Raw genomic sequence first — 25470 nt, forward strand, 5'->3', positions numbered from 1 at the left:
TTCTATTGATGCGGTCCAGTTACTTGCAATGGCGGTCACCTCGTAAACGGATTTGACGATCAGCTGGCCGGCCTGCACCGAACGGGGAGTTCGGACAATGAACAGTGCGCGAATATAGGCGCCAAAGCCGAGATCATGCAAAGCATGATTATTCAAGTGTTGTGCACGATGTAACTCGGCGGGGCAACCCGCGCTGGCGTGAATTTGTCTTGAAGGTATGCCGCAATCAGCTGATGCCCATGAATCCGCGCACCGTCGGTTGGGTATGTTTTGCCATACTCGTTCAGGCTCTGCTATATTACTACTACACTCGGCGCACCATACTTCTCGTCGGCGTTCTCTCGGCTCGGGAAAACTTCGATCGCCGCGCCGCTGCACGCGAGACGTGGCTGAGCGGCGCGTCACGCGTCAAGTCCTTCTTCATCGTCGGTCGCGACGCTTGTCGGGTGCCTCCCGAGGATCGCGTCGACCCTTACGTCTGCGAGCGCTGGGAGCCTAATATAACGGAGATCAATGAGAACCTGGAGTTCTATGCGACCACGGCGAAGTCGCGCAACTGCTTTCCGCGAAAGCGCTCGTTGTACACGGGCTTCAGTTTTGAGGTGCATCACCCGATCTCCGTGTCGCGGCTGGGAGTGCTCAAGGACATTCTGAGCGGCAGCACTGGTGTCACCGTTTCCCTTATTGACGCGCATACACGGGAGATCCTCCGCAAGGCTGTCATCAGCAGCGAGACGGGCAACGAAGACGGTGGCTACTACTACCGCAACATTGACCGGGTTATCTTGAATAGGTACTCTCGAACGACCTGTTTCTTCTCGCATAGAGCAAAGGTTAATTGTAAACATTGTATAAAAACCTAGCGATTGATTACAAAATTCTGATTACTTTCATCTTTTGATTTCGCTCATTGCCAGTGTTCGTTCTCTTTTCCAAATGTTGCGTTTATCTCTAGCTTTTACTGCAGATAACTGATAGCCAGCGCCTTCCTACCTTTGTGTGGAGACTGCTATGTGGCCCTCATTCCTGCATGTATACACCCGCCATCTAAAGTCTCATGCCGCAGGGTTTGCTTTTCAGCCTTGTAGAGCATTCAGGGCTCCCGTCAAGCTGGAAACTAGCGTAAGAAGGAGAAAAAAAACCTTGTCCTAGCCTTTCAAGGTACTTTGCCGTTTAACAGTGCCCTGAGTGCTCCACTATGCAGCTAAGAAGCACACCATGCAGCCGAAGACTTTTGACCAAGACTATACATAGTTTCTGCACGTCTCAAATACATTTATGATTCCCCATGTGCTCCACCTGGAAGAGTGATCACTTATTTGCTTGGGTGACGAAGTGAAGATTACCGCATCACTTTCTCTAAAATTTGCAAGGTGCCAGTTGTAGAGAAACCATTGTGGAAATGGACAGTCAGATACAACTTTAGTCTACTCCGGCCATGTTTAGGACCACCACACAGAATTCCTCCGCAACAGAAAAGTAGTCCATTATTTAACCTTTTCTTTTACCTAATATGGAGAAGCTGATCATAAGACAAAATTATGAGTTGAATTTTAATGCCTCTGAGCTTATTTCGTTCACTGTTGTGATTGGTCACCAGAGTAATACAGGATGCCACGGACCATCCCCCATTGTTACCAACAGCTGTTTTTTCAAGTTTTATCCCACACATATACCACAGATAACAATATGTGCTAGTTTGCAGTGTCTCCTTTTAGGTGGACCAGCAGTGATGGTTATACCCAAACATGCCATGCAGTGTGCCAAGCGCTGCGACTTGTAGAGTATGTTTAGCCACTACAGTAAGAAAGTATTAAGGCGGAAGCCTTTAATGCCTCATACTGTCAATAGCAGCCATGGCGGCAGATGTGTCCACGTTTCAGTTACGTGCCTTAGATGGACATATGCCAATCATTACTTAATCGATGGCATTCGAATGATATTGTAACGCGATTTAAGGCATCCTATGATAATTGCATGATAATTAATGACTAATTGAGCTTTCTAGTCAGACCACATAAAAAAATAAAACCGAGTAGGAAAATAGTTGAGTTGGGGAATCGAACCAGGGTCTCCGGAGTGCGAGACCAGCACGCTAACCACTCCCCATGCCAGCTCGATCTTTCCATCTTTCCCATTACCATGAGGTTCAGGTGTCCACTGAGATATGGGAGACAGACCCATTTCCTTTCCTCAAAAACCAATTTACGACGTAGAGCTGTAGAGCTGAACGGGCGATGGCGTTCTGTGGACTCCCTGGCAGCGTTGCAAGACGCTGTCACCTTCCACTCTTAGAGGCGAAGCTTAACATCTTAACCACACATCAGTGACACAAGCAGCAACACTGCGCTTAAGGCTCACCGCACTTTAGATCAGCAAAGTGCCCCCGAATTTTTTTTTCATAATTTATGCCTATCTTCAGTGATGACTGTGATGGTGGAATCCATCACTGTTACGCTACTGTACATTGTGGTCACCATAAGTTTGTCTTCTTATCTTTTGCAGGTATTTTGAAGGAATAGTGAGCCTCTCTGGTGAAATTGTGAGTGAGACGTGTTCAGCACCCTTGGCCTGGAATAATGGCTCAAACCTGCTTACTTATGAGAGGCTCTATGTGGACCACGAGGACAAGAACAGTGTGGTGTGGAAGCCCGGTGCCGTGTCTGGTGTCGGCGTCCACTTTGTCATCTCGGACTCACTGCCCAGTCTCTTGGACCACGTTGACGACGCAGAGATGCGCCAGGCTGTCTGGGACGAGCTTGTGGAGGAAGAGCAGCGAAAACTAGATGCTGAGGTTCGAAGGTAACATCTTTAACATTTTTTCCCCAAAAGCTACATGTAGTGGAAATAGCCTTCAAAGTTCCATTGGTGATTTGGACCAAGAGGGTGGTGGTGTTTAAGTACTCTCAGCTTGCTACTGAACTTTGCGATGCTGTCTTGCTATTTTGGCTCATTTTTATTTGAAATAATGTCTATACTTTTTGTGCTTAGTACTTTTTGACTTGGCATTTGTACTGAATGCTGACAGTGCTGCACAAGTCTTGCTAGCATCAAATTAAAATTATGATTCGCCTACATTTAGCCTTAATCTGTGCCGTTTTGTGAGCACTTTTATTGTTGCCTGTTTCATTAGCTAACATTTTCCTTAGCAGGATAACAAATGCATTTTTAGCACAGCAACACAGTTAAATATCCTGTTAAACCTGAGTGTCCAAATTAGCAGTGTAGACCTCTGTGCTTTCATGACTTGAAAAGTCAGTGTAATTAGCTTACCTCAAAGATGATTTGCATGTGACATCATGGCTGCCAAGATATCAGGTGGACCACGCACAGCTTCGACAGTGGAGGATAAGCGGATTAACTAAACTCAGGCGTTTTTCACTGTGCACCTGTTCACCAATGACGGCCACTACGATGATGGAGCAAGCAATCTATAGATGGTGCCCTCCTATTTCTGGCCTCATAGTGCAAAAAAACTGGTCTTGGCTTAGGGCTATTAATGTAACACGAAGTGCCAAGCAAGAGGAACAAGAAGTAGGCAGATTGCTGTGCTTGAGCTGATGTGGTTCTACCAACTTTTCACTTTGTTCATGTACTTTCTGAATAGTTAGCAGAAGGGTTTAGTTAACGAAAAAACATGCTGAAAAACATTAAAATCATGATATTTTTTTTTCCTGTTTCATATATCCCCTTCAGGCGCCGAGTCCACATATGCAGACGTAATAAAATACGGTGAAGTCTAAAAAATCTTATGTAGAAAAATTTAGAGTCGCACATATGAAATGGATGCAGTAATCTTTTTTTTAAATTGGTGGCTCCATGTTTTACAGCATCTCTCGTACAGTTCCAATGAGTGTCAATTTTTATTTGCATTTTGCAAGCATTAATGCTTTGAAGTGCCTAAAATTATCTTATTTGTTTGCATGACAACTTATTACTACAGGAATTAGCCAAAGAAGTGTATAAGTGAGACCTTAAAAATAGTGTTTAGTCATGATTTGATTGTATGAGAACTCTATAGAGGTTGCATAATGAATCATTGAAGAAGGTTGGAAGTTTTTTCTGTGCAGTCCCGGCATGCTGCTTACAGAAACCTGAAATTATGAAAATTTTCCCCTGACTGGATCATAATTTATGCCTAAAGGGGATATCAGTCCAATCCAATGCAACATGAGCCTTGAGTTTAAAATACAACTTTGGAATGAAATGAAACTGTTACTGCTAGGCAAGTTGCCTGGAGCAAGAAAGCACATTTCTGATGTCACACTAATCTAATCGCAGGTACCGAGACATTGCCGTGGTGCCCGTAGTTGATGTGTACCGCAATCTGCCACGCAAGTTGCTGAATTTTTTCGACTTCCTGCTTCAACACTCCATTGAGTTCGACTACCTGGTGAAGGCAGATGATGACACCCTCATCGACTTGGAAGGCTTACGGGACAGTGTGCCAAAGGGCAAGCGGCAAGACATTTGGTGGAGCACCTTCAGGGAAAATTGGCCGGTCATTCGCTATGGCAAGTGGGGTGAAAGCTCGTACAGGTAAAAATGTGTATGCTTTCTTTGAGCATGTCTGTAGTTGCATGCATCTCCAGAATGAAGTGGCCAAAGTCCTTCAAAGAAGGTCCTTCAACCAGTGGTGGCTACTTATTGCCATGACGTCGCCGTCAGTCACCTTGCAGTGCGACGCCATTAGGGGCAAGGCGTTGACTGTAACGTCGTGACAGATGGACTACAGTGTCTTCTTTGAGGGAATTGACTACTTCATTCTGGAGTATATCCAACTATAGATGACCATTTCTTGCTAGCTTTGAAGGTTTTCTTAAGCTATTTCAGTACAAATCTAGGCTAAAGTGCCAACATTGAGAAAGGAGGCCAACTACAGCACAAGACCATAAAATCTGGTTTCACAAAGTTTACACCCGCCACGGTGGCTCAATGGTAAGGCGCTCGTCCACCGAGCCGGAGTACCCAGGTTTGAACCTGACCGCGGCGGCCGCGTTTCGATGGAGGCGAAACACAAGAGGCGCCTGTGTGCTGTGCGATGTCAGTGCATGTAAAAGATCCCCAGGTGGTTGAAATTATTCCGGAGACCTCCACTGTGGCACCTCTTTCTTCTTTCACTCCCACTTTCCTCCCTTCCCTTAGGCAGACACTCTGTGGAGATATGGAGACAGATACTGTGCCATTTCCTTTCCTAAAAAACCAATTTACCACAAAGTTTATTTGAGACATGTTTTTTATGTTTAAAAGGATATTTTTTTATAATGAGCTTCATTTTGTTTTTGTAGATTAGGGTTCATGAATGGTGTTTTCTAGGCTAGTGCATGGTCCTTGATTTATGTTTTTCATTTTCAGCGCTAGCATAGCTTCAAGAATGGCTAGCTAGTTATATTTCCTGTAGGGACGGATTTGTGCTCAGTGTAGCTGGCCTCGTCCCTATCAACTTTTCCATTTTTGTTGTTATGAATCAGTACAGTTCACCTCCTTTACATTATTATATATCGCTGCATCATCCTGCAGCGGTTCTCTGTAATAAGTATAACTTTATTCCAAATGCACATGGAAACTGTATAACTTCATAGCACAATCACTATGGCATAGGTTGTGGATGATATGAAAATAGTTCCTCAAGTCCTAACAGTGATGGAAACTTCTAAGCATATTTGCCTTCTTAGCTGCAACTGCCGAAGTGTCACATGGACTTTCATAAATTGGGAAGATGACTGGTTTGTTAATTGCATAACAAGCCCTCCATTCTGTGCATTTTTATAAGAAAGCGAAGACAGGAATGAGAATCGAGATTGCCTGCATGTTGACAGCCTTACATTTGGCAGTGTTGGTATTGTTGGCAGCTAAGGAGTATACACCGCCAGCCAGTTACCTGCTGGTGGCATTGACTGCATTTCATGTGGCACTTGACAAGGTATTCTATGTCCATCACTGTAGTCACCAGTGGCGTTTATGAACACGCTCAAAGCCAGGTCGTGTACATGCATGCATAGATATCCACAAAAGCAAACCAATGAATTACCCCGTCCATAGCTACACTTGTAGAGCACCACACACCGTCTACAGAAGCTGTAGGACCAGTCTGTGGCAGCAGCACTGGCCTCACACTTCCACTGACAAGGTGCAGGCGAGTTGAGCTCAAGTCTCGCGCCACTGCCACACACTAGACTGTTCTGGTCAGCTGAAGGCAAGAGAACATTCACTGGTACAATGGCTGAATGAATATCTCTGCTTCCCTCATATCGGCATCATATTTACAGATGCCATGAACTCTCACTAGCTGTGTTTTTTTTTTTTGTGTGTGCTTTCTTTCAGTTTATCTGTAATCTTAAAGAAAAAGAAAAAGTATTAATGTTCCCTTTCATTTTATAACACCGCACTTCTACCCTCTCCTTAGAGTCTTTTGGTTTATGCATCAGACTAGTAGTACGTGACATTTTGTGTTCTTTTGTGCTTTGCATTGCCTTACAGAGCGCCCGTGTACCCAGCCTTTGCCTGTGGTTCCGCGTACGCTCTGTCGAGAGACATAGCCCTCTGGTTAGCCCGGAACAAAAACTACTTGCACAGCTACCAGGGGGAAGACGTCTCAATGGGCATCTGGCTGGCAGCACTGTCACCAAAGCTGATCGACGAGCCTCGGAACTGGTCGTGCAGCTACAGCTGCCCAGATGGGGTGAGCCGCCCATACAACAGAGCCCAGCTTTCACCCAGTGAAATGAGGGCCGTGTGGGTGACATTCAAGAAGCACAAGAAGCTTTGCTGAGCTTCGCTTCTATTTTAACTGCCACTGCTTCGACGTGCTAGCCATGAAAGGCATGGAGAACTGTGATAAATAAATTGCAACGCATTTTACTTTCTCCTGGATTGAATGGGCCCCAAAATAAAGGTCAGGGCTCACACAAAAAAAAAAAAAAAACTTTCAGGACTTATTGCCATACCTTACAAAAGGCAGAGAGGCCTGGTGATCTTGCATTCTTTTTTTGGCTTCTAATGAAGAACGAGCAGTGTACTGAACATTGTTGTTAGTGTTGAAGGAGGCAGAAATGCTTTACCACCTTTCGCTCTGCTCCAATAATAGGACCAGCACACAGCATGTGCCGAGAGGCACATGCTGTGTGCTGGAAAGTACCATCAGCAACAAATGAAAAAGGCAATTGAACCAGGGAGAGCAAAATGAGAAGCTCTTACCTGGGGGAGGGGGGGGGGGGGGGGACCGCAATCAGGGGAAAGTTTGTGGAAAACCGGGACACCCGGCAGCACTTGGGGTCGAAGTTTAAATCCTACACCTCCCACATACGAGGCAGATAGATGCTCAGACCATTTGGTTACCACTGTAGTTAAGTACTTCTTTTCATTCTTTTTTTTGGCAATGCAGTGGTGAATGTATTCTTCTATCATCTTGCATATAGAGACTAATCAGTGGTGACTATATGCTTTGGTGGAATGCAAATTAATCTGATGAAGTGGTGCTGAGAAAAGAAGAGGTGACATTGAAGACACCCAGGAAAAAGCAGAGAAGTGTGTATCGGGGCTCCTTTGACAGGTCCTTCTTCCTTGCGCATTAAATAGTAGGCACACCAAGCTTTCTTGTTAGAGCCTCTGCATTAGGTTCACCTCATAAAATTAAGCACTACTCCTAGTTGCTCTATTAAGGCGGAGCATACAGCATGGATGGACATACTAACTTGCACACGCATACACTGCTTTGCTAGGACAAGGCCACACCATGTTGGGCGAGCACGTACTGTGCAGACAGACGAGAACTAGGTGTGGGATTCCTCATCAATCAGGATATAGCTGGCAACATAGAGGAGTTTTATAGTATTAACGAGAGGGTGGCAGCTATCGTAATTAGGCTTAATAAGAGGTATAAGCTGAAGGTGGTGCAGGCCTGCGCGCCTACATCAAGCCATGATGTCCAGATCGTTGAAGCCTTCTATGAAGATGTGGAATCGGCGATGGCCAAAGTAAAATCACAGTGCACTGTACTGATGGGCGACTTCAATGCAAAGGTAGGCAAGAAGCAAGCTGGAGACCAGGCGGTAGGTGACTATGGCATAGGTTCAGGATTTTGCTGCAGAACAGATTTTCCGCTTTAACTTAAGATGACGACCGTAATGTTGAAACAATGAACGATCGTCTCACTGATATCATTACGGAGTGCGCCGTAAAAGTAGGCAGTAGGATGGTATGACAGGATACCGGGAAGCTATCCCAGGAGACTAAAGAACTGATTAAAAACCGGCAAAGCATGAGGACGTCTAACTCCATAGACAGAATAGAACTCGTAGAGCTGTCGAAGTTAATAAATAAGCGCAAGGTAGCGACATCAGGAAGTTTAACATGGAGAAATTCGAGCATGCTCTACAGAGCAGAGGTAGCCTAAAAGCAGTGAAGAGAAAACTAGGCATAGGTAAAAACCAGATGTAAGCAATAAGAGACAAAGAGGGCAATGTCATTAGCAATATGGATAAGATAGTTAAAGTAGCCGAAGAGTTTTACACAAATCTATACAGTAGCAATTGCAATCACAATGTTACTGAGAGAGGCAGTAGAGCACAGCAATGGAACATCCCGCCAGTAACGAAGGAGGAAGTAAAGAAAGCCTTAGGAGCAATTCAAAAGAGGAAAGCAGCTGGTGAGGATCAGATAACAGCAGATTTGTTGAAGGATGGAGGAGAGATTGTGCTCGAAAAACTAGCCACCCTGTATACGCAATGCCTTGTGACCTCGAGCGTACCTAGAGCTTGGAAAGACGCTAACATTATCTTAATTCATAAGAAAGGAGACGTCGAGGACTTAAAGAATTACAGACCGATCAACTTATTGTCTTTTGCCTACAAGGTATTTACTAAGGTAATCGCTAATAGGGTCAGGACAACCTTAGACGTCAATCAACCAAATGATCAGGCAGGCTTTCGTAAAGGATACTAGACAATAGACCATATTCACGCTATCAATCAGGTGATAGAGAAATGCGCAGAATATAATCAGCCCCTATATATACGAGAAAGCATTCATCAGCCTGACTACGCCCACTGCAGAGCAAAAGCCTCTCCCATGTATCTCCAATTAACCCTGTCCTTCGCCAGTTGCGGCCACCGTATTCCCGCAAATTTCTCAATCTCATCCGCCCACCTCACTTTCTGCCGCCCCGTACTACGCTTGCCTTCACTTGGAATCCACTCCATTACCCTTAATGACCAGCGGTTATCTTGCCTTCGCATTACATGTCCTGCCCAAGCCCACTTCTTCCTCTTGATTTCAACTAGGATATCATTAACCCACGTTTGTTCTCTCACCCACTCCGCCCGCTTCGGATCTCTTAACGTTATACCTATCATTTTTCTTTCCATACCTCGCTGCATTGTCCTTAATTTAAACTGAACCCTCTTTGCTAGCCTCAATGTTTCTGCCCCATAGGAGAATACCAGTAAGATACAGCTGCTGTATACATTTCTCTTGAGGGATATTGGTAAACTGCCATTCATGATCTGAAAGAACCTGCCATATGCGCTCCACCCCTATCTTATTCTTCTGTTATTTCCCTCTCATGATCCGGATCAGCTGTCACTACTTGCCCTAAATAGACATATTCTCTTACTACTTCCAGCATCGTGCCATCAATTGCGAACTGGTGTTCTCTTGCTGGACTGTTGAATATTGCTTTAGTTTTCTGCATGTTAATTTTTAGCCCCACCGTTCTGCTCTGCCTGTCTAATTCATTGATCATGCTTTGCAGTTCATGTCCTGAGTGACTTAGCAAGGCAATGTCCTCAGTGAATCGCAGGTTACTTAGGTATTCTCCATTAACTCTTATCCCCAACTGTTCCCATTTCAGGCCCCGGAATACCGCTTGTAAACAGGCAGTGAATAGCATAGGCGAGATCGTGTCTCCCTGTTGGACACCTTTCCTTATTGGAATTTTATTGCAGACTTTATGGAGAACTATGGTAGCTGTGCAGTCATTATAAATATCTTCCAATATTTTCACATAACACTCTTCTACACCCTGACTCCGCAATGACTGCTGAGGTTTCTACTGAGTCGAAGATGATGATGATGATCGCTCTCGTCAGTAGGTGAGTAGTCTGCTAACGCCATCCATGATCTAAACTTCAGAAGGAACAGCAAAGAAAAAATAAACAAAAGGAAACCGTAGCTGGTGGTGTGGTTATCACGACACAGACATTAATGGTAAAACTTTTACATGCATGAAAGAGTGCTGTTTATGGAACGAACACCTGACATAATTGTGACAAGTGAAAAGATTTTCATTCACATCAAGAGCACCATGCAACCATCCACTATATTGCCTATATAAGCCTAGATGTAGCCATTTTACAGCTATTAGTAACTATTGTGCACATCAACAATATAACACATGTCCTGCGTCAGTCTTTGTGTGTGTCTTCCTATAGTGATAGTGTTATTTCAATCTCAAACAACAATGCTGAGCTTGCAGTGCAGTGTGTGCAGAAACTGATAAACTCGGCTTTGAAGCTGATAAGGTAGAAACTAAGCAGCTTTCTGAAGAAAATGAGAAGGGCCCTCTTGGTTTCACTCAAGCTTGGCACTGAGTATGTGTACAGGTAGTTTCTCAAAGTACCATAAGGATTCAGTCTTTTTTCTGCGGTGCTTTTATGCAAAACTGGCTTTTGGAATTAAGGTTTATCACATTGCAATCTGCAGATTATCTCCTGCAGAGGCAGTCCAAGGTCATTGCAAAATGCATGTTTTCAGCTTGACGAGGGACAAGACAGAACAAAATAACACGTATGCACAGACAGGTGCAAACTTATTTTGTACACGACACCGTAGTGCTAAATGATAGACAGTCGTTGCTTCACCCATGTATGCATGTTTACTTTTCCTGTCTGATCCTGTGAACAGTGCAAGAATTTAACAGATTTCAAACCAAGCAGCTTAAATACAAGCCCTACTCAAGCTCGACAAATTAAGCATTCCATTCATGCTTGAAGTAACACTGTACTGGAAATGTAATTGTGGCTTCACACCTTAAACAGTTGTAGAGCGGCTATGACTGCAGATCAGTCACAGGGAGTGATGACTTGACAAAAAGAAGACTCAACAAAGAAGTCAATACTTTAATGCTGACAAATACAAAAGCTAGTGGCAAGATACATAGGATATTAAAGACTGGCAGTAGACAACAGACAATTTGTTTATTACAATTAAGCACAACCAAATAAAATGAAGTTGCATTTTCTTTGTTCAAGGTCGAATATCACCCCGAAAAAATCTTGGGATCACAAGGTAGGTGTTCCATATATGTCAAAATCTTTGGATCACAAGGCAGGTAGGTGTTGCAAACGTCTAAGAGCAGCCTCAACCAGTGCATATCTGCGAAGGGAAACAGGCATGTGCCTGGCTGTATGCTTTACGAGTGGAACATGAAAATGACTACAACAGTTTGGGGCCCATAGCTGCAAACACAAAGTGTTGAGGCAAATATGGCACAAGTTAGTTGGTAAAACTTTGAATAAAACTAGCAACTACAGACGGAAACTTTGAGTCCTTGTAAATTCGCCGATGTCCTGGTCCCACGCTCCTATCAACTTCGTAGAACACAGGAGCTGGCAGATGAGCTGGCCTTTCTGCTTGAATCCGAGAGAGGAGTTTCTGACCTAGGTCATATGGTACGAGCGGATCATCTTTGGAATGCATAACTAAAACTGGGGCAGTCAGCTTTTTGGCCTTCTGCTCAGACTCGAAATTCGTGTCGTCACTTCGCAATGGTTCAGCAAGTCTGCAGAACACTGGCAGGTAGCGAAAGGGTATCGCAAGAGGCCACCGCAGAGCTGCTTCCACCAAGCTGTTAAACGGTGCTTCCAGAACAATCGCTGCAGGGTTGTCATCAGTCTCGGTAAAAATTTCAGCAAGCTGCATTACGACACCTGTGCCCAAGGAATGACCCCACACAATGATTCTAGACTTAGGCACTCTCTTCTTTACCCAGTTGTAGACTGCCAACGAGTCTTCAATTACACCACTGCGGCTAGGCAAAACATTAGTTGAGTCTCCAAAGCCTCTGTAGTCAAAGGTGATGACATGAGCATCAATTTCACTCTCTGAAAGCCTCTTGTAGAGCTGAACTCTGTAGTCAGCTGCACGTGTTTCTGCATGGCCATGATAGTAAATGATGACGGGCCTATTATCATTGAATTCCGACTCTTCCCTGACTCCAGAAACAGAGCGTGCCCACTGACTCTTTGGCATGATATGCCAGGTTCCGAGCATGATGCCATCTTTTGACTCTAGAAAGAATGATCGTGTGTATGGGAGTTCGTAGCTGTGGGTGTCGGCGAAATTTATGAGAGGTGGCCAGTTCAGGTAATGGCCAAAGATCATGAATCTTCTGAACCATCCAGAGAAGTAGAAAGCGGCTGGGAAGGCACCATATACGAGTAAAAAAATGCAGCTCAGCACACGAATCCATGACTTGCGAATTTTGAACTTCGGCAAGTAGGCTCGCTTGCCCACCATTTGGGACTTTTGGTCAGCGCTCTTAAGCACGGCAGTTGCTCGGTGCAGAATCCGCCTCCTCAGCATTGTTGGATTTTTCGCGTCTTCTTCGTTATCTACAAATAAAAAAAAAAGCAAGCGACAAATGTAAACGGCAGTGACTGTGCTCTTGTGCAGGGAACTAGGCATTTCAAACCCCACATACCGGACATAAGTAATCTGTCAATTACGAAAGGGCAGAAAATATGTAAAAACTGTTACACGAAAACAGCAAAGCAAAGGTGGTGTTAGCGACGTGCTTACAATCAGAGGCAATGCTGATTATGCGAACATAAGCCGAATCCAGATCAAAAACGTCGTACAGCGCGAAAAACAAAGAAAACACAGAAGAGAAGTAGCGCGCCGGTAAACTACATGTGCTTCGTCTGTGGTCCTTTTGGTTTTTCGCGCAATTAGAACTTTTTCACTAACTGCCGTTTAAAACTAGAAACTTATCCAGCTTGCAGCTCCAGCAAACTGTTTCGTTACTAAAAGGTTTCAACATTATTAAAAGCACAGAGAACGGTTGCATAAAAACTAGAACACATACCACTCATTTTGGAAGCGCAGCGAGAGCAAACAACTTAACAGAGCAGGGTCCAACGCGAGAATGCCTATCGCCCAACACAATCAATGTGACCGCTTGAGGATCCAGCTGGCATCCCTCCAACCGGCAGCTGCTTACCTCTGCATTTGGTAAACGGACTCCGCCCGCCGTCGCTTCATATCTTCTTGCGACACGCAGGCCGTCGTTTTGACAGCAACAGCACCATGTCAGCCATAGCGGTGCGACAACGACCTGCGCAACCGCGCGCCAATGCGGTTTCGCACTTCCGTACTTCCTCAACCTCCTCGCTCTCTTTGCGCTCTGATCGAATAGAGTGATATGGCGGTGCAGCCAACCTGACGACCCGACCCCGTACGCCGCTGGAATACGCACTTTCGTTCAGTGTACCTTTTTAAAGTGCAGCGCTTTTGTTTTTGTTTCTGCACCCCCCCGTACAGCGGGCGGCGGAGTTTTTAAACATCGTAAAAATGAGCACAAGCACTGGTGGCTCCTTAGATCTAATAAAGCGCAGCTGGTGCTGTAGAGTACGCGATGCAAAAAATTAATGTGAAGTTACAACTGACCCTGCAGCTTTTGTTGGATAAGACCCAAAGAGGATTCCAGAGCTGTTATATGGTTTAAGTTTTAGAGTGCCTACACCGTCCGTGTATGGCCTTTCTTTCGTACACTCTTGGTATGAATGTTAACAATGCAAGCTTACTGATTGCACCACCTTTTGGCTTATATGGAGCCCAAGTCAGCTGTATCCATGTTGAAGAAGCTTTGTATGTTCATAATGAAAGCATTAATTAATAAAAGCTGAATTGCTCAAAGCACACAGATTTTGAAACTTCATAATGCACCCTCCCCATGAAGTGGTTTCTGATGGACTTAATTAGAATGCAGTATGGAAGGCTTTTAAACGTTGCACGAATTTGAAGCTCCTTTGTTGCCAAGGCTAGTAATAACAGGTAAATATTTTCTTGGCAGTTAATCTGTATGCAGTTGTTTTTCACATTTTTGGATTCATCAGTGTTTCATGCAATGAGAAAATGCATCTTTATTGTACTTACCTTACTGCACTTTTACGTCCAGTCGCTGTTTCAAGTCATTTTATGCAAATATACCGCCTGTTCCGTATTTATCTGTCCGTGTTAGGAAAAATTCTCCTGCGCAAACTACTGAACTATGTGGGCTCAAACGCCGACTACAAGGTAGCTTATGATGGTCTTCGTCTTTCGATATGTAATTTAACATCTAAACCTGCCAGCATTTTCAGGAATCGGCGAAAAACTGCATTCGGATGCGGCCGACCTTTTCGTCCAGGTGAGCTTAGAAGCCACTTTGACAGGCTGCGCCATCTGGCGAGCGGTGAGGCAACCGATGTCACGGCACCTCGCGCGGTTTCTTCGGATGTGCGTGTCGTCTGCTCCTTGAAATTAACACCCCTCGCCAGATGGCGCAGCCTGTCAAAGTGGCTTCTAAGCTCACCTGGACGAAAAGTTATGCCGCAGCTGAATGCAGTTTTTCGCCGATTTCCGGAAATGCAGGCAATTTTAGATGTTAAATTACTCATCGAAAGACGAAGACCATCATAAGGTACCTTGTAGTCGGCGTTTTGAGCTCATATAGTTCAGCAGATTGCGCAGCGGAATTTTTCGTTACAGGGACAGATAAATACGGAACACGCGGTACATCTAGAGACCCTTATTTCAAGATTTTGACTTTTGCTTTCATGTTCAGAGGCACAGATTAGGTACTATTTTCTTGGTTGTACAATGGAAACAGATCATTTACCTAGGAAAAATTTCGTAATTGAGTTTCTTGTGGGCTAATTTTACCAATAAAAGAAATTACCCAGTGTCCACTCGTTTTGCAGGAGAGACTCTCAATATATTTTTCTTTTCTGTGAACAAGCTATAAACATGCATCTTTATTGCTATACCTTGGTGATGCATATCTCATCTGCCATATTTCTGCATCCATGTTAGATCTACCTGCATTTCCACATACTATTGAAAAATGTAAATGCATGAACAGCAGCACTGAGGCAAGGCATTGGCAGTGTGAAGCAGTGCTTCATGTGGAGATGCCAAGAAATGAGGACAGCGAGTACCTGTACACACAAGCTCAGTTCTAACAGCTACTTTTCAAGTACATCCTGAAATAGAGCCAGAACTTTTAGCGATTCGCCAGGATTCAATTTTGGCAAGTGCAAGCCTCTTTTAATAGGAGAGACACCTTTCACATGTGTTTAGGGTGTCTGCCCATTATATGGCACCTTTATCTGTTTGCACTGGCAAAGTGACCTTTCTTTGGAGAATAACTTTTTGCGTAGAAAATGGGTCTAAGCTGATTATCACAGAATTATAAAAGTGGGGAGCAACCCTACACTAAGCCAGAAACATGAATATCTACCAAGACTGTTGCTAAATAGAGAAGTAAATGTATTATTTTGTAGCTAATCCTCTAAGCTTCACATCCTTCGTAGGAACACTGCTCTGCTGTGATCCCTAAATAATTATTACAACAGCGGCTGAAGAAGAGAAAAAGGTGACATAATATAGCACTTATAACTTATGCAATATCAAAAGAATGGAAATTAGTATTCATATAAGCACCTTACAGAACATGTGAAATTTATCATTCATCAGTCTCAAATTAAACAAGAACACTGAATGCCATCCGCAGCTGTTTAGGAAGATCACGAAGTTATGCTGTGTAGATAGCCTCTTTGATACTGGTTAAATACCTACCAGATTTCTCATTTTTATTCAAGATATACAAAACCCACTTCCGAAGACATTCCTTCCCACAACTTGCACACACTTATACTCAGACTTGCATGCATTACATAATGTGCAGTGCTCTAACATAACACTCCACTATGTGTTACAACGACTCACTGCCAAATAAGTTTTACCTCCACATGCACTGTAGCATGCACACACCTGGTGCCTGAAGGAGAGCAGACCGAACAATGCATTCCACCAAAGCAGTTCAACCTACCCGAGAGTGCTTTGCTCAATGACTGCAGTCAGCTATGTGTGTATTGCAATGTGTGGTATAGGACAGTCGGAAAAGACTGAGCACCACACCCAAAGCCAAGGTTTCTTTTATAAATAAACAACAGTGATCAACTACACAGAGGTCATGAAAGGAAGTTTATTGTAAATACCACAGTGCAATATGCCTGTGACTGCAGTAACATATGGAAAGTTCTATAGACAATAATGCAGTCTACTTTGTCTACAAAAAAGGATTTCTGAAAAATAAGTCAAAGCCACAAGTTATAGGTATATTTTGTAAATTGGCCCATCAAAAGTTCGCACAAAAATAGGGGAATGCTGCCCAGTAAAGCATCTCTTTGACAAAGAAACGCTGTGAATGATGTGTCTATGGCAATATGTTTGCAAAAAAAAAAAAACAGTGATTGTACAGCTTTGTTTTATATGAAAAAAGAACCGGGAATAATAGAAGGTCACGTAGACTGCCAGCGGACCTTTCTCTAAACCAAATCTGCCATTCCTCAAATTTTTAATCACACTGGCTTGTGGCACTAAGCAGTTGAAAACTGTACACATTGCCTGCACAATAAACAATCAGTGCAGTTCTGCGCTCAATAAAATGCAAGTGAATCTACTATAGGGCCACTTTTCAGTTCTTGCTCCATCATGAGTTTCAAACCGGTTGAAGCTGAACACCCCACTGCTGTTGTCAAGACATGTACCGCAAACTATTACAATCTATCAAATTTATTTTGCTTAACCTTCTGGCCAATAAAGTGACGTATGCATTGTTTGTTCTATCAGACAAACAAAAAACAGTTCTCATAACCACATGTATACTGTGGCACCAAAAAGCTCCAAGAATTAATTCACAAAACCTCTTGACAGCAGCATCATTGAGGGACACAAAACTAAAAAGAGCTGCAAAGTTTTGGACAGAACAGAATGTGTTATGAGTTAAGTAGAAAATTTCAGGAATGAAAATTCATGAATGCATAAGGCGAAATGAAGCGATCACTAGCAACTTTTTCAATTCATATAAGTATGTGCTGAAAAAAAAAAAAACAGGAAAAAAAATGCTCCCAGTTACAAGCAGGAAATAAGGAATCAATGCATAAATGTCATGCATTATAGACAGAGCCCTTCGTTCTCAGGCAAAACCCATTTTACCCGATTCTTGCACCCCGAACATATTTCGCAAAAATTGGGTTAAAGCCGATCTGTCCCCGAAAGCGCCCCTTTTAAAGAACACACAAGGGCAAACGGAATGAGCTGCTCGTTAATATGCAAGCATATAAGAAAGGGCATCGAGAAAACATTTTCCTGAACAATGCTGAAGACGCATGAAAATTAGCATATATCCTGTGCAATTCATAGGAGTGTTCATTCAAACTGTGATCTTAAGCCGCTATTAATTCGAGGATATGTAACGCTTGGAAATGAGAGGCCAAAACACTGGTACTGGCCAGCGCCTTTCATGCTAGTGACGTCATGCTCCAGAGCTCTTCACAGAGGCTATTTTAGACAAGGGTGTTTAATAACTATTTTGGCAGTGTATGTACAAAGCAGGCAGGTGTCTCGCATGCATGCGAGGTGCTGCGCATGAGATTGACAGTTTACGTGATGAAATAATTCGAATAGCTAAGAAAAAATCCAATTTAGTAAACAGTTTTTCTGCGCCACCAGTCATTTCTACGTTTGTGAAATATTGAGCAAAAAAAAAGAGGGCATTTCGAGTTGGGCGCAAGAACAAATGCTAATTGTCTTTTCTGCAGAAAAAGGAGCCAAAAAACCCAAATTATTGAAATTTTTGCTAAATAACCCGATTTGTAAGTGAAATTTTACTAAAAAGAGAATTCCCGATTTTACCCCCTGAATTCTGGAAAAAATAAAACCCGAAAGCGAAGGGCCCTAATTTACACAATTTAACAACTGCTCAGTACACAACATGGCAGTGAAAAAAAAAAAAAAAGAAAGGATGTTAGCTCAGTTTTACTTAGGTACAAAAACAAAACAGAACTGGACACAGATATACTTTGTTACCAACACACTAGACTCAGCATCTCACATGCTGATAAACATTACACTACATTTGATGTAGCTCATGATTCTAACTGCAGCAGAAGTAAGAAAAAATAGAACAGGCGCTAAATGCCACAGATATCAGCAGTATCGCACTACTTCGAGAAAAGAAAAGGAAATATACATAAAATAACATCATTTTCCTAACACACACTGGCTTGACACAATTCTTTACCGGCAAGTTCAACAACAAAAATTCACCGGCTTAGGTGCAAACTGTTCTGGGACGGGATGAAGACACCATAGTGGAAGAGGCCTGCAATTTGTGCGTGCAGCTCAGTATTCATCACTGTGTGGTAAAGCAACTACGCCGTAGATGATTTGTGTGTGCCATAGATGCATGCGGTGGTGTAAGCACAGTGAGCATTACTCACATCACCTGGCCTGCACTAAACAACAGTACCATGAGTACAAACAAGCATCAACAACTGTTTCAACGTATACTTCACAACAGTCAGTTTGCTGATTTTAAAGTTGTCCACGTCAACGATTGGGTGCAGGATGAATAAATAACTACTGTGTTGCACTAGAAATTACCAGAAAGTAATCTGCCAAAGCAGTACTTTCAGAGCAGCTTTGATTTCAACAGAAAGGTGACTGTACAAAGTGCAGCCTGCCCAGCAACCAATTAGAAGAACCAGAACAGAAAGCTTGCCCTGAAATCCAGTGGTCTAAATCCAGCCCAATCTCCAATCTATAACTAAAGCTAACTTGAAGATAACTTTTCAACACTGACAAGTGACTCAGTTGAAAGTCAAAGGATATTAAACAAAATGCCAACAAAGGCTTCTGCAAGAAAAGGCTCGTGACATCATTCAGCCACAGCAAGGAGGGAAAACACAAAGCAGAGAAATTTCCTGCAGTGCACAATTTCTGTAAAAGAAATCTGTAGAACAGGTTATAGCTTCTCCAGCTGTCTCGAAGAACAACAAAATGAGCAAAAATAGAGACACAAAGCATTGCGTATATGGCTCTCACCCAGCCGTAGTAATGAACAGTGCAAAATAAAATAAAAGGAACGGAGTGAGGTCCAACGACCAGAAACACCACAAAGCTTTGTCTCATGATATACTGCTTTTTGAAAGCACGACATAAAGCTAAGCTCTACAAAGTCTGGACAGGAAAAAAAAAAAGCTACAACTATCAATGTGCCACGGGGTCAACTGTTATGCAGTATCTACATATGAGCGCAGTGTGGGCTTTACGACGACATTTGCAGAGTGCCGGACCCAACGCCGTAGCCATATCCTTTTGGGCCGAAGTACTTTCCATAGCAGGCTGAAAGAAAAATGAAAGACAAAACTGCAACTCAGTTCACAATCGATTTTTTAACACCCCATTGAGCCATTTATTCACTGGAGTGAGAAACAGCTAACACAATCAAGTGAAAAGGAAGAAGAAATGAACAAGCTCACCAGACCGCACAGTAAATGCGGATGCAATACAAATACTCAGCATAACAGCATGAAAAACAAGACACAGTGAAACTGTAAATTGTGGGGTTTAATGTCCCGAAGTGAAGCATGGGCTACGGGGGAACTCGTAGTGGAGGACGTCACATTAATTTAGACCACCTGGGGTTCTCAACATGCGCTGATATCGCACAGCACACGGGCGTTTTTGTCTTTTGCTTCCATCGAAATATGGCTGCCACAGCCAGGGTCGAACCTGCAATCTCAGGATCAGCAGCTGAACACCAAAGCCAATGAGCCACCACGGCTGTTTAAACACAGTGAAATTTCATTAATTTGAACTTGCTTAACTCGAGCTTTCCGTTTATTCAAACTGGCCCTTTGGACCCTTCAATGCCACAAGTATATTAAGGGGAGCCTCCGAGTGGGTTCCTGTTGATCTGAACATGATATAATGCAAACAAATTTTAAACCCCTTTTGTTTTTGAATAATCAGAGTTTAGACTATATCACCATTGGTTGGCTTCAAAAGTTCCTACAGGAGACTGCACAAGGCAAAAAAATGCCATAAATTGCAACTGAATGGGGGCTAAAAGGCAGCAGTGAAGTGCTGCAGGAATATGTAGGATGTGCAAGAGCCAAAGGAGTTAATGCTGATGGCCACGCACTGGACTACAGGATATACGTAAAAAGACCAGGAAGATAAAGTTGGATGAAAGAAAAGTCACCCATAGTTACTCACTCTTGCAGTAGATCTCTCCCTCCCGCTCACAGAGAATAGTTGACTCAAGCCGCTTGTGACATTCATGGCAGTTGAAGCAGGCAATGTGCCAAGCCTGAAAGGGATGCCATGTGTGACAGTGAAAATGCTGCAATGCTAGGCTGGAGCAAAAGTCAACTCGAGAAGTACGAAAAACAGTGCTGTTGGGTTGACCACAAGCACAATTTTCTTTTGCCAGGGCCTTTCAAAAATAACATATCTTCGATGAACAAACTTATATACTTTCAAAAGGCTGCAGTGGCCAATTAAATGTACGATGAACATTAGAAACAGTTTATCAAACCATCTATTGTAGCCTTTTGTTGGGAAAAGAGCCTGCGTGTTGCCACTGTGTGCCATCATACAACAGTATGGCTTTGTCATGTCTGCAGTTTATTGCCAAGCAGTTTGCCAGTCCAACCAAGGCCAAAAAAAAACACTTGCACTGCCCAGCCTACAAAAACAACCAGGCACCAAGCATCATACACACTAGCCACACAATTTAGATTACAATGGCATGGGAGAAAACTCAATTACTACACAACGAGCACAGGAACTTTGTTTCCTTATCACATACTCAAGAGCACGCAATGCACTCTCTTTAGGCTGGCTCAGACAAAAACACTTCTTCCATCACTTCTTGCAACATTTCTTGTTTCAGTCAAACATCACATCTATTCACGTGCTTCACTCCGACTTTCCCATATATACCCTCGTGAGCAAGGAACATCCTCTTGCAGCCCACCAATATTACCCACTTAAAGACCGTGAACCCAAAATGCTTACCCAGCATGCACCAGGGTGCATGACAAGCAGTTCGCCCAACTCACCTTACCATGGTTACCACATGAAACTCTTTGAAAGTAAGCCAACAATAAACTTGTGATGTGCTCCACTAAGGTTCTTTCATTGCTACCTCTCATTATGAAATAAACCTGCTTACTGCTACTATACTACAGCTTTTGCCCAAGCAAGCAAACGAACATTGGTCTTGCTTGGTCCAAAAAGCACAATTCTAGTTGTTATTACCAGGCTTTCAGTTTCATGAATTATGCAGTAGTTTCTCTGTAGATTACACTCCTGCTGAAAATTTGCATGTAGTTCTTTGGTTTTGTTTGGTTCAGTGGGGTTTAACGTCCCAAAGCGACGAAGGCTATGAGGGACGCGGTAGTGAAGGGCTCCGAAAATTTCGACCACCTGGGGTTCTTTAAAGTGCACTGACATCGCACACTACACGGGCCTCTAGAATTTCGCCTTCATCGAAATTCGGCCGCAGCGGCCGGGATCGAACCCGCGTCTTTCGGGTCAGCAGCCGAACGCCGTAACCACTGAGCCACCGCGGCGGGGCGTGTTCTACTAGGTTTTCTAAAGAGGGTAGGAGCACCACACTGCTCACTTCAAGAAATTATTTACCCATACAGAAACCAGCCATATTGGAAGGAGGCTTCTCACTTTTTTCTCAAATTCCTTCAAGACTCTGATCTGAACTCCAGACAGTGACAAGAGCAGTTGATGACTACTGTGGGCAACTGTATGCATTGTTAAGAGTGGACAACGAGACCTGGCGCCGGCAGCAGAAGCATAGACGACGACGGACGGGGGTTGTTGCTCTCCAAATCACCGAACCTCCGAACCGATCGAAGGACGCTGTCTCCCACGGGCCTGGGAGAAATTACTGTCAAACGAGTGTCGTCGTTAGGCAACGATGTGGCGAGAACTTGGGACAGCAGCAGCAACGCTGGAAGCAGAGATGCACATGAAGCACGGCGGACAGCGGTATACGTTGGCCGAGTCGGCCTTCGGCTCACCGAACGGGATGATGCTACGCAAGGTCACGCTGAGCGAGGCTGCTAATTGAAAGACGCTGTGTCGAAGGGGTCTCGTGCTTCGGCCATCCGGCGGGGGAGTTCGAGAAGGTTAAACCACCTGCGAGGAGACTGCGGGATTCTGCTTTCCCACGGAGGCAACGCACAGAACACTTGCGGCAGTGGTCAAGGTGACGCATCTGTGTTTGATGACTGTCTTCCCCTTCTCATCCCCCGAGCTGTGAGAGAGCGAGAGAGCTTCAGCACCGCCCCGTGCCGTGGGTGGTACCGCCAGCGTCATCAATGGCCCATCCGATTGGACAACGTTATTCGAACTAAGTTCCCCAGTCAGGGATCTGGGGAACGCGAACCGTATTTAACGGGATGCTGTTGTGTGATCGGAGGATTCGGCATTGCATTGCATTCGATTCTCATCTGTAAATATGTAGAATAAACCCTTCTGTACAGTTTCCTCGATAGCGCAGTCCGACATCGTCATTCGGAGCCGGTACCTGCGAGGCTAAACGAGTTAGTCATCTATAGGACCCCTCCGTTCTCAACACTGGTGGCAGCAGCTGGGATGGACCGTGCGACATCGTACTTTCTCCACGGGTGAGCGTTTTGGTTTTTGCTATGGGATTCGCCAGGCTGTAGATTCAGAGAAAAATCTTGACTGGGAATCAAGGGTTTGTCATTTGAGAAGGGTTATTCTCAAGGCATTTTTTTTTGAGTTAGCAGAGCCAAAGCGGAGAAAGCGTCACAATGGACCTAATGAGATTGTTGAAGTCGGACTTGCTGTTGATATGCGAGGAACTGTCGGTTGAAGTGCCTAGCAAATTAACCAAAATTGAACTGGGCGGTTTCATTCTTAAGCAAGTCAAGAATAACGATCAGCTGCTGGTAGATACGTGGAATTTGGTACAGGGGGAAAAAGCCGTACAAGGGGAAAAAGCCCGCAAAGTAAAATCCGACCAGGAGGCTAAAGAGAAAGCCGATCGGGAGAAAAAAAAAGCACGTAAGGAGGAAGCTGATCGGGAGTGGGAAAAAGAGAAAGAAAGAAAAAAATGGGAAGCTGAAAAGGCCGAAAGGGATCTAAAGCGTATACAGCTTGAAAACGAACTGCGAAGAAAAGGCGGTATTGTGAGAGCCGGAACTCCTGAAAGAGCAAGCGATGCTTATGAAATAGGTCCGCAGGTAAGACCCGCAAAGTCTGTGACCGTAGCCGAGTTGGTAAATCGCGACACCACGAGGGAAGTGGCAGAGAACGTGTGCAACTGGTACGGTAGTCCAAGGAAAGCCGCAGAATCCGAGACCGTGTCCGGAGAAGTTGGACGTAATGCTAAGAGAGAGCATTCCGAGATAGCGTCTAAACTACACGAGTGCGAGGATTCTCCTCCAAGTGAGGAAGGAGTGGCAATGGACAGCTTTGTCGGGACTGTTACGAGCGCGACCCTTTCAGTAGAGTTGATACAGGCGTCAAACCGGCAGGACCGCGAAAAGGGAGATTTTAATATCGGAAAAGGTTTCGAGGTAGAAACAGCGGAAACCCCCTTTGAGAGTAACAACCGCAGTAGAGAGAATGGCGCGCAGAGCGACAGCCAGGCGGGCTCAGTTGTGGCTGAGCACTGCAGTAGAGAGAATGGCGCGCAGAGCGACAGCCAGGCGGGCTCAGTTGTAGCTGAGCACTGCAGAGTAGAAAATGGCGCGCAGAGCGACAGCCAGGCGGGCTCAGTTGTAGCTGAGCACTGCAATGCAGAGAAATACGCACAGAGCGACAGGCAAGCGGGCTCAGTAGTGGCTGAGCACTGCGATGTAGAGCATGACTCACAGAGCGACAGCCAGGCGGGCTCAGTTGTAGCTGAGCACTGCAATGCAGAGAATGGAGCGCAAAGCGACAGACAAGCTGGAGAGGACAAACCCCAAAGGAATGAGCTGGGGATCTCAGGCGCAGTTTCAAGTCCGTCTGTCAGCTGCGTGGAGCTGGCACTGTGCTGCGAAGGCACAGAGGCCAGTTTGGAATTTCAAGACAATTTCCGAGGTGCGACTGAGAAACTAGAGAGAGCTAGTTGCGATCAGGAGACGCACGCGGCACAGTCTAGGCGCAGAAAAAGGAAAAGGGCAAGAACCAAGAGGAAACGGATCAAATTCAAAGCCCTAAATTCGGTTGCGCGGACAGGTGCGAAAGAAAGAAATGCGGTAGAAGGAAAGGCGAGGCCTTCCCGCGTTGCACCTCGCAGACTTGCAACTGCAGTTAACGATCTGGCGACACGGGCATCTCGTTCGAAGGCTGACTGCAGTAATGAAAAGGGAAGAGCACGTCTTCCAAGCAAAACTGGCGCGAAGTACATAAAGGGGCATCGGCCTGCAAGAAAGACTAGACCGCGCCGTCCGGACAAAAAGCCAGTTAGGAAAAAGGCAAAGCGGCCCAAGAGATCAGAAACCGCAAGGTTGCACGGTACTCAGCGCATGCGAACGCAGGCGTCGAACAACCGAGACGACACATGCAGGCGGGTTCGGCGGGCGCACTTGAAAAGGAATCGTCCTTCACTTTTTGCCCCGCATTCTAAGAAGCGCGTATGGCGAATGAGTAGCCGAGCTTCCTGCTTGGGGCGAGAGAAAGAGGCACCTTCTCGCACTGGTCACTGCTCGTTGTCCAGAGCCAGAGTCGGTTATCGACATTGTAGGCGCGACCAAGGTTTTCGGAGAGCCTCGAGGGGGCGCGGAAACGACAGGGAGAGTCGGGGATCGTTTTTTTCTGCAGCCTTTTGTCACGAGTTGACCGCAGTACAATCAGTCAAAGCGCGACCCCGGCGGGCGCGTCTGAAAGACTAATCCTTTCAACTCGGCGGCGGGGAGTCAGCTTTCCCCCCCGCGTGGCGATTCGAAGTAGCTGTTTCTTTTTTTTTATTCCTCTTTTTTTTCTGTGTGTGTTTATGAAATCAGGCAGGAAAAGGCTACTTTTGAATTAAAACAAGTTGATCGGAGGTTACTGTTTTTTTTTCCTTACCTTAGAAAGGATAGAGCGTCACTGAGTTAGAAATCACAGGTGTCGATTTCCCATGCTACCAACTGATGACGGCACTCACAGGAGTGCAGCTCGAGTAGAACTACGCTTAGAGTCGCGTAGACGGAGCGTTGATCCCTTGACGAAAGGGAGCCCCACTGACGTATACTGAGATGACCGAAGAGAAAACTCGTCTGGGGGAAGCGCTCGTGTCCATACCTTTGATTCGGCCACTTATTTTGTTAAAGAAGTTCAGTGTGACGCCAGTGATAGAGGACTGGGTGCTATTTTAATTAAGTCAAGTTGGCGACGGCCACG

At 44.7% G+C, this 25470-nt stretch overlaps 3 protein-coding genes across 4 annotated transcripts in view; 1 reads left to right on the top strand and 2 right to left on the bottom strand.

The window, feature by feature from the left end:
• Positions 1-36: 36 nt before the first annotated feature.
• Positions 37-6861, top strand: LOC149372680 (UDP-GalNAc:beta-1,3-N-acetylgalactosaminyltransferase 2-like). Its single transcript, XM_089586838.1, has 4 exons — positions 37-793; positions 2506-2802; positions 4282-4539; positions 6481-6861. The coding sequence occupies exons 1-4, from the start codon at positions 234-236 to the stop codon at positions 6770-6772; spliced, it is 1407 nt and encodes a 468-aa protein (XP_089442964.1). The 5' UTR covers positions 37-233; the 3' UTR covers positions 6773-6861.
• Positions 6862-11097: 4236 nt separating this feature from the next.
• Positions 11098-13377, bottom strand: LOC149372681 (lysophosphatidylserine lipase ABHD12-like). Of its 2 annotated transcripts, none has more exons than XM_089567239.1 (2): positions 13220-13377; positions 11098-12611 (listed from the first exon to the last, which is right to left on the bottom strand). In XM_089567239.1, exon 2 carries the CDS (start codon positions 12580-12582, stop codon positions 11494-11496), a length of 1089 nt encoding a protein of 362 aa, XP_089423365.1. In that variant the 5' UTR covers positions 12583-12611; positions 13220-13377; the 3' UTR covers positions 11098-11493. The 2 variants fall into 2 exon arrangements, with proteins under 2 accessions (XP_089423365.1, XP_089423364.1); XM_089567238.1 differs by having other exon boundaries at positions 13085-13225.
• A 2849-nt stretch (positions 13378-16226) lies between these two features.
• The window catches only part of LOC149372682 (cysteine and glycine-rich protein 1-like), a 74634-nt gene continuing 65390 nt past the window's right edge, over positions 16227-25470 (bottom strand). The window contains exons 5-6 of the mRNA XM_089567240.1: positions 20326-20419; positions 16227-19449 (exon numbers count right to left, since the gene is read on the bottom strand). Of these exons, the coding sequence (XP_089423366.1) occupies positions 19373-19449; positions 20326-20419 (171 nt within the window). The 3' untranslated portion in view covers positions 16227-19372. The remainder of the gene's footprint in view (positions 19450-20325; positions 20420-25470) is intronic.

Source organism: Amblyomma mixtum, chromosome 1 (assembly GCF_055824585.1).
Source record: "Amblyomma mixtum isolate Tamu chromosome 1, ASM5582458v1, whole genome shotgun sequence".
NCBI lineage: Eukaryota > Metazoa > Arthropoda > Arachnida > Ixodida > Ixodidae > Amblyomma > Amblyomma mixtum.

Excerpts from the sequence above, each read along its gene's own strand:
- LOC149372680 (XM_089586838.1), top strand. The coding sequence starts at position 234 with ATGCCCATGAATCCGCGCACCGTCGGTTGGGTATGTTTTGCCATACTC. Across the intron at positions 794-2,505 it reads GACCGGGTTATCTTGAATAG|GTATTTTGAAGGAATAGTGA; the intron begins GTACTCTCGAAC and ends TATCTTTTGCAG. Across the intron at positions 4,540-6,480 it reads TGGGGTGAAAGCTCGTACAG|AGCGCCCGTGTACCCAGCCT; the intron begins GTAAAAATGTGT and ends ATTGCCTTACAG.